Source organism: Rhipicephalus sanguineus, chromosome 8, assembly GCF_013339695.2.
Source record: "Rhipicephalus sanguineus isolate Rsan-2018 chromosome 8, BIME_Rsan_1.4, whole genome shotgun sequence".
Lineage (NCBI taxonomy): Eukaryota > Metazoa > Arthropoda > Arachnida > Ixodida > Ixodidae > Rhipicephalus > Rhipicephalus sanguineus.
Genome location: NC_051183.1, coordinates 82,475,967 through 82,484,514, shown reverse-complemented (window position 1 = coordinate 82,484,514; position 8,548 = coordinate 82,475,967). Strand labels below are relative to the sequence as shown.

Sequence of the window (8,548 nt, the reverse complement as noted above, 5' to 3'; positions counted from 1 at the left end):
ATGGCAATCGTCGACGAGGGGAATGCGAATCACTAATGTCTTAGCGGTGATCGGAGCTGCATTGTCTCGGTGAACGTGAAGATATGTAATCCTCCCTTGGCGTGTAGCGAGGTCTTCCGAAGTCGACAAGAGCAGCCAAGCACAGTGGTTACAGAAGCCGGATGTATGGCTAACAGCACCGTAAGGGAAGGATATAAGGTGCCTGTATAGCTGGCACCACAAGTTGTAAATTTGGTTCAATCGAATACAGGCGCGCGTTGGAAAAACCCGGCGTATTCCATTGTAGAAGAGTGATACGGCGTGCGAGTGATTGTAGTCGCCACGCGGCATCTGTTCTCAAGAGTGGTATGGGTGTCCGCTGGTCTTGGTCATGAGCCGATCGTGCAGCTTCATCCGCGCGATCATTGCCGACAATTCCGCAATGACTCGGCAGCCATTGAAATATAATGTCATGTTCTTTCTCGAGTGCTTGGTGGTAGTCGTGCCTTATCTCGTACACGGATTGTTCCCAAATTTACAACTTCGTTTGCCATCCGGGCTCTCAAGACGCGATGCAACTTTACTGTGCCGCATGTGGTTGGGCGTGCCATTGAAATATAATGCCATGTTCTTTCTCGAGTGCTTGGTGGTAGTCGTGCCTTATCTCGTACATGGATTGTACCCAAATTTACAACTTCGTTTGCCATCCGGGCTCTCAAGACGCGATGCAACTTTACTGTGCCGCATGTGGTTGGGCGTGGCATTTACGAATGCGTATTCGAGTCTCATTGGAATGGCCAGCAGTGCGGCATGCAACATTTGCGCCTGCGAGGAGATGCTTGAACACATTCTATGCCACTGCCCATCATACCAAGCTCAACGACGTAGTATGGAAGTCAAGCTCCGTCACCTGGACTCAAGACCGCTGACAGAAAAGAAGATCTTGGGACCTTTGCCTACGGTCTCGCATATGCGCAAGGCCACGAAAGCCCTCTTGTGCTTCTTGAGGACCACAGGACTTCACGAGCGCCTGTGAACTAACAGCGCGAGTTCGTGTTGTGTAGTTTCAAACTGTTCATCCATCCCTTTCTTACTCTTCTTTCTTCTTTACCCTTTCTTTTCTATTATTTCCCCTTCCCCCACCCCAAGTGCAGGGTAGCCAACCGAGCCAAAGCTTGGTTAACCTCCCTGTCTTTCCTCTTCGTATCTCTCTCTCTCTCTCTTTGCACCACAATTCTCGTTCGACGAAACAGACCTTGGTAACAAAATCAGAATGGAAAGGGAGGAGGAACGGGAACTTAACGTCAAGGAATGTAATGGGGGAGCGGTGAAGCAACAATATTTATTTGCTTACTTAGAATGTCCCTAGGGGCCCTGTTGCGAAGGTATTACATTGGGGGGGAGCACGCAAGCAAAACATGGTTGATCCCTCCGTCATATAATCGGTATAACACGAAATTAAAACATATCCTAAAAGAAGTAGTTGAATGTTTACAGTACATTCATATAAGATAGCTTGCACAATGTCCATTGGTGTTTGACAGCTATAGCACCTTGTAACGTGGATGCACACACGCTGACGCTGGGTGGAACATCTCCATCCCGACGACTAACGTCCATGATCAATGATTAAGCAAACCTTTGTGGTGGTTGTGGTAGTTAACGGGGAGTGTGTAATCAGATAACGGTGTGACAGTCAGAAGAACGTCGCTGATTGGACGCAGAACTTGGGCTATGGTCGCCATCACACGGCATTTTAAAGAGTTATTGAGCACAACAGCCCGACTGCAGAGAAGCACAATGCGCGTCGTATCTCCTCTCTATCCCATCTGCCATTTTTCGCAGGGCGAGCGTCACCGGAGATCGCGGTAAAGCCAGGCGAGGCAGGCGCGTGCCGCAGTTATTTTTAATATGGATGAATGCTATGAGCGATGCCGAGGCTTGGGCTAAGGTGGCCACCTCGCGGTGTGTTAAGGAGCTTACAAAATTGCACTTCTGAAAACGCGCCGAACGGGACTGACGTGTAGCAACGACACGTTGCCGAAGCTAATCGCTGAGGCCACGGTCATGATGCATCAGTTCGGTTTAACGTACCCAGATGCCGACACCACCGCGGCGACCAAGAAGACTATGAGAGTGCTACATCGTGGTCGGAGCGCATAGCATCCAAGAAGTACGCCAGACGAAGGCTGCCAGAACAAGAACCCTTTATTAGAGGCGGCTATCGTTTTTATAGCCACCGTGAAATCATATCATGTATGTACAATCAGCTGCGACTCGGTGCACGCATAAACAAACGCTATCTTTATACAGTAAGCAGCCATGCGCGCGCACGTAAAGCGCAATCTTCTTTGCAGCAGCCCTTCCTTCTTATGGTGGATACCGCTGCACTGGTTTCTTAGCTCGCGTCGAACGCCGTAGCGCAGGCGCAGCTGATTCTTCGGTGTATGAGGCTTCATTAGGCTTGACTTGAGTTTGAGGTGATGACCCGGCAACTGTTTCGCTTGTTGCAGCCGCGGAGCTGTCCCTCAGACGAACCTGGTCCATGTGGCGCTCAAGTAGCCCGGCTGATGTCTCGATGGTCATCATACGGGCGCCGTTCAGTTGTTTGATTGTGCCAGGTAGCCACCTCTCCCCATCTCCGAAGTTCCGGGCCCAAACTGCGTCGCCTGGACCAAATCTGCATGGCGTGTCTTCCTGCGAAAATAAAGGAAAAGACAACGGCGGAGGAAGACACATGTCTAAACGAGATCGAATCTGGTAGTTCAGAAGCCTCTGCGAAGGTGACTTGTCGTCTTGCGGTGTTCTTCGATAGTTGAAGAGAAGCCTGGTCAGTCTTGTAGACAGGCTACCATGCGGAAGCTTCTTGAGGCCGTCTTTGATTGTACGTACGGCCCTTTCTGCGAGCCCGTTCGACTGTGGGTGGTATGGTGCAGTTCGAAGGTGTTTCACGTTGTTTCCGGACAAGAACTTAGCGAACGTCTCCGATGTAAACTGCGTTCCGTTGTCCGTAACAATCGTCCTAGGAATGCCAAAGCGACTGAACATTTCACGCAAGGACGTGACGGTAGATTCAGCTGTGGCATGTTGCATAGGCACTGCCTCAATCCATTTGGAATGCGAGTCCACTGCCACTAATATCATGGTACCGTTCACTGGACCAGCAAAATCGAGGTGAACGCGGGACCAGTTTTCTTGAGTTGGCGGCCAGTTCATCGGTGTCTTCGCTGGAGGCAACGGCCTTGCTTGCACGCATATATGGCAATTCTTACTCAAGTGTTCGATTTCTTGGTCTAGTCCCGGCCACCACACATTTGTTCGCGCGACCGCTTTCATAGCCGATGCTCCCTGATGCGTCTCGTGCAGCATTTGAAGCGTCCTCTCGCGCGCAGCCTCAGGAATGACTATTCTATGGCCCCAGAAGATGAGGTCATGCGCAACCGTCAACTCAAGTTTTCTTGCCACGTACGCTTTCAAGCATGGTTCCACGTGTTTTCCTTGCGGCCAACCCTTTAGTATAAACGACTTGACTGTTCGCAATACCTTATCGGCTTCTGTCAATCGGCGAAGCTCGTGTGACGTCACAAGTGTGTCGTCAAGTTGCCGCAATGAGTGCACGTAGTCAGGTATTTCTTCGGCGACATCGTCAGGGGTCGTGAGAGGAAGTCTGCTGAGGGCGTCGGCGTTTTGGTTGTCTCCTCCGGGCTTGTATTCTATCCGGTATTGGTAGGCTCCCAAAAGCAAAGACCAGCGCTGGATGCGAGCAGCTGCCATGACAGGTGTAGGGCGGTCTTCGCGGAACAAGCCAACCAGCGGCTTATGATCGGTTACCAGAATGAAAGGCCGCCCCAGCAGGTAATCACGGAACTTGGTTACGCCGAAAACCAATGCCAAGGCCTCGCGCTCGAGCTGCGAATAATTCCGTTCCGCCTGGGTCAGTGTTCGCGAACGGAATCCTACCGGCTTGTCGACGCCGTCAACACGATGTGAAAGAACAGCTCCTATGCCATGCGGAGAGGCGTCACACTCGAGCCGCAACGGCTGGGTTGGGTCAAAGTGCATGAGCATTTTGGCATGTCGGAGGGCTTCCTTAGATTGTTCAAATGCCTGTTGCTGACTTGAAGTCCACTTCCACCGGCAATCCTTCTTCAGAAGGTCGTATAATGGAGCAAGCGTTGTTGCCATGCACGGGAGGAACTTGCTGTAATAAGTGAGCAGACCAATGTAAGAACGTAGTTCACTCACGTTCCTTGGACTTGGTGCTTTCATCACAGCTTCCATGTTCTTCTCCAGTGGATGAAGTCCGTCACTTGTGATTTTGTGTCCCAGATACGATACTTCCGTCTTTCTGAAGGAACATTTATCCTTCCGTATTTTTACGCCACATTCACGGAAGCGCTGGAGCACAGCTTTGAGATTGCTTCCGCTGTCTGCTTTCCCTTCTGCCACCAGGACGTCGTCTAAATATGCTTGTACGCCACTTAGACCACCAAGCAAATTTTCCATAGTGCGCTGAAAGATAGCCGGTGCGGACGACACCCCAAAAGGTAAGCGGTTGAAGCAAAACAAGCCTTTGTGGGTACTGATGGTGGTCAACTTCTTTGACTCGTCATCCAATGGAATCTGGTTGTAGGCGTCCCGTAAGTCTAAGGTGCTATAGACGTCTCCCTTGTGCAGTGCTGCAAAAATGTCATCGATGACTGGAAGCGGATAGTGTTCAGTGACGCATGCTGCATTTACGGTGACCTTGTAGTCGCCGCAGATCCTGACAGATCCGTCTTTCTTCAGCACCGGCACAATTGGCGTAGCCCATTCAGAGTGAGCGACAGGAGAAAGCACGCCAGACTTCACTAGCCTTTCCAGCTCTTCCGTAACCTTGTCTCGCAATGCATACGACAGAGGTCTCGCCTTGAAAAATTTTGGAACTGCTTCTCCTTTCACGTAGAGGTGAACAGGCGGAACCTTGAACAGGCCCAGTTCTTGCTCAAAGACGTCTTCATACTCGGACAAAATTGCTTCCAGCTCTTTGTCATCTCGTCTGCTGGCACTGCTCAGGCTTAGAACAGGAGCACCCAGGTTGTTCAGGGCTCGAATAAGGTCGCGACCACATAAACAAGGCCCTGAATGACGAACTACGGTCATGGAGGCAGTCAGTGTCTTGCCCTCGTAGGAAATTGGCAGCGTGAGCTTACCAGCGATAGGCAGCGGTCCCAGGTAGCAGGACAACTTCAAGTCTGTCTTCTTGATTTTGGGCCACTGTTCGCGGTGCCTGTTGTACACGTCCCAGGGTATTACGCATACCGGCGACCCGGTGTCAATTTCCATAATTAGGTCAACGCCTCCGCAGCGAAACTTACGTCGTACAGGACAGATGATTTCGTTGTCCGGCACCGACGCTTGACTTTCGCTGATTGTGAACAGCTGAGCAGTACACGCCTCGTTTCCTTCGGGGCTTCCGGTTAACGCAAAAGTGCTCTGTCTCCTGGCACTTGCCCTGCACGCTACGGATATATGCCCCTTTTTACCGCACTTGAAGCACTTGGCATTTTTGTACGGGCAAGCTTGATCCGAGTGGGTTTTGTTTCCACACCTTCCGCACTCTTTGCTTTCTTGCTTGCTTGTGCATCGTATTGGCCGCCTGTCAGCCAACCTATGTAGTTCTGGTTCAGTCTTCACGTCGACGTTCTTCATAAGCCTGATGCCTTGACCCGCCGCCTCTGATGCGAGCACCATGCTCTCGGCTTCCTTCAAGGTCAATCTTGAACGACAAAGTAGTGCTTTCTGTAGCTCTGTGCTTCGGATTCCGCATACAATCTTGTCCCGCAGCATTCGGTCCAACATGTCGCCAAAGTTGCACTTGTCGGCAAGTCGACGGAGCTCGACGATAAACTGCTGGGCAGATTCGTCTTCATTTTGGACACGAGTGAAAAATCTGAAGCTCTCTGCAATTTCGTTCGGCTGGGGATCATAGAAGCTTTGCAAAATTTCCACCGCTTCCTTGTAGGTGAGCTGGTTCACCTTACGAGGAGCGCACCGCCCACTGAGGACGTCAATGGACCGTGATCCGAGAGCCGAGACAAGAAGCGCTCTCTTCTGTGCGTCTTCCGTGATGTTGTTCCCTTCGAAGTAGGACTCGATGCGAATGACGTACGACGTCCACTTGTCCTTGCCATCGTCAAATGGTGGTACTTGGTACGCCATTGCAGAAGCAGCGAAGCCCTTGGTCTTACGTGGGTGGGTTTCTCGTCGCCATTGCTACATCGTGGTCGGAGCGCATAGCATCCAAGAAGTACGCCAGACGAAGGCTGCCAGAACAAGAACCCTTTATTAGAGGCGGCTATCGTTTTTATAGCCACCGTGAAATCATATCATGTATGTACAATCAGCTGCGACTCGGTGCACGCATAAACAAACGCTATCTTTATACAGTAAGCAGCCATGCGCGCGCACGTAAAGCGCAATCTACTTTGCAGCAGAGAGGAAAGGCGTTTGAAAAGCCTGCAGAGCATGTTACCGTGGCGCAGTGCATAGCGTGCCCGGTGTTGTTGTCGCGGAGCTAGAGGGCATGGGGTGAACTGCCGCTGACAGAACTTTTTTCTTTGCCATTCCCGTGACCTAAATACGTCACTGAAGTCTTGGCGAAGCACGGTCCGACGGGATGTAATCCGACATTTTTTTTTCTTCTTACGAAATATCTGTAGGAAACAATGAACTTTAATTTGGTAGGAAGCTCTCGTCTTCATCGTCTCTGTGTCCCTCGTGCTGCTTCGCTCTGCACCGCCTTAACAAAAATGGATGTTCAACTAGTCTTAACACTCAAAACCACTACTCGTCGTCAGAAAAGCTCGGCTTGTCTCATGCTTTCATTTGTGTATTGCATCGACCAATATCGCCCCGCCACGGTGGTCTAGTGGTTATGGCGCTCGACTGCTGACCCGAAGGTCGCGGGATCGAATCCCGGCCGCGGCGGCAGCATTTTCGATGGAGGCGAAAATGTTTGAGGCCCGTGTACTTAGATTTAGGTGCACGTTAAAGAACCCCAGGTGGTCAAAATTTCCGGAGCCCTCCACTACGGCGTCTCTCATAATCATAGCGTGGTTTTGGGACGTTAAACCCCAGATATTATTATTATTGCATCGACCAATATCGGTTATTATAGTTTATTGTTTTGCCTCTAGATGGCGCGAAGCAACACTGAAAGGCAAAACTGTTGATGTTAGGGTGCAGTCCATGTTTGGGATTTTGCGCACGTTAAAATACTGCTGTAGGAAACAGCCTCAGACGTAGCGTAGGCAGCGCGCAGCACGTTGCGGACGTACAGCATTGCGTACACTAAACTAGTAGTGTCTAATATCTGTAGACGAGTGGCCAAGATTGCAGTCTTGATGAAGACAAAGAACGTGATAGCAGCAGTGCCACAAATGTGGGTGGACAAATGAACTGTACGAACTGCAGTAACAGCCTCGCAGATAGGGGAATGGATGGTTGGAGCCTACAAAAAAGAGTTTCGGCATGCGTATCGCTATGGGGCTACAACGAGGGGTGCCAGGCTACCTCCTAGGTAATAACGTATCCGACATGATGAAAAAAGTCACAGTTTTGCCTCGTGGACGGATCAATGAATGTGATAGCAATAAATTGCAATGTCACGCGAAGAGCGGCCAGCAGCTCGAAACGTGCTGTGCGCTGCTCAAGCACAATAGATGCACGAAAGGAACACACACGGACGAACTAACAACGTTCACCGTTCACAGCTCGACACTTAAATCGCGCTGCTCAAACACAATGAAGGACGCACGAACCGAACGCACAGGTATACACAGGACGAGCGCGAACTAACAGCTGTCACTTATTTGTGTTTACGCAGCGCGCTTCTTTTGGTAACGCGGCCTCTCAGCGAGCGAAGTGACATTCGCGCACTCTGTAACTTAAACGCAAGCTTTCCGGTGAAAATAGCACAAGACAAAAAAAGTGCCCCAGTCACGAGATAAGCGCGCGCGCGGGCTACTGCGCCGTGTAGAGGGCAATGTACAGGTCTTCGCGGAGCGCGCGCATCGGAAAGAGCATGGCGACGACCTTCAAAGCGCGCGCCCTTTGCGCCATCTCGCTGGTAATGCAGAGAACACGCTGAAATGGCCGCCGAGATCTGCGTACCACCAGCGATAAGAGGTGCATATAAATAGCTCGGCGTTAGCATTCTGAGGAACGTACGCTCCGTGGCCTAGCTGCTTAACACCCCCCACTGCGGAGAAAGCGGTCGCTCGTTTGAATCCGCGCTACGGAAAGTATTTGTATGAAATATTGTTTTTTCTTTTTGGCTTATATATATATATATATATATATATATATATACACGGGGGTATGGCGGCAGCGGGGACGTCGACGGCAATAACCAGCGGAGAGTGTCCATATTATTGGTATCGCAATAAAAGAAAATGTAAGCAGTTGCATTCAACGCGAAAGCTGCAGAAATGCGAGGATTGATTCGTCTACCCTTTAGAGACGCTCGCGTTCGCGGGCAAGCGAATGCTGGTGTTCAGGAAAGGGAATCTTTGTTATGCTTTGCCGC

The 8,548-nt window shown here is 50.7% G+C and overlaps 2 protein-coding genes across 2 annotated transcripts; both read right to left on the bottom strand.

The window, feature by feature from the left end:
- Nucleotides 1-2,175: 2,175 nt before the first annotated feature.
- Nucleotides 2,176-3,586, bottom strand: LOC125759562 (uncharacterized protein K02A2.6-like). Its single transcript, XM_049418531.1, has one exon. The coding sequence runs from the start codon at nucleotides 3,346-3,348 to the stop codon at nucleotides 2,350-2,352; it is 999 nt and encodes a 332-aa protein (XP_049274488.1). The 5' UTR covers nucleotides 3,349-3,586; the 3' UTR covers nucleotides 2,176-2,349.
- Nucleotides 3,587-4,078: 492 nt separating this feature from the next.
- On the bottom strand, nucleotides 4,079-6,180 carry LOC119403351 (uncharacterized protein K02A2.6). Its single transcript, XM_049418291.1, has 3 exons — nucleotides 5,630-6,180; nucleotides 4,225-5,248; nucleotides 4,079-4,180 (listed from the first exon to the last, which is right to left on the bottom strand). Exons 1-3 carry the CDS (start codon nucleotides 6,178-6,180, stop codon nucleotides 4,079-4,081), a joined length of 1,677 nt encoding a protein of 558 aa, XP_049274248.1.
- Between the last annotated feature and the right edge of the window lie 2,368 nt (nucleotides 6,181-8,548).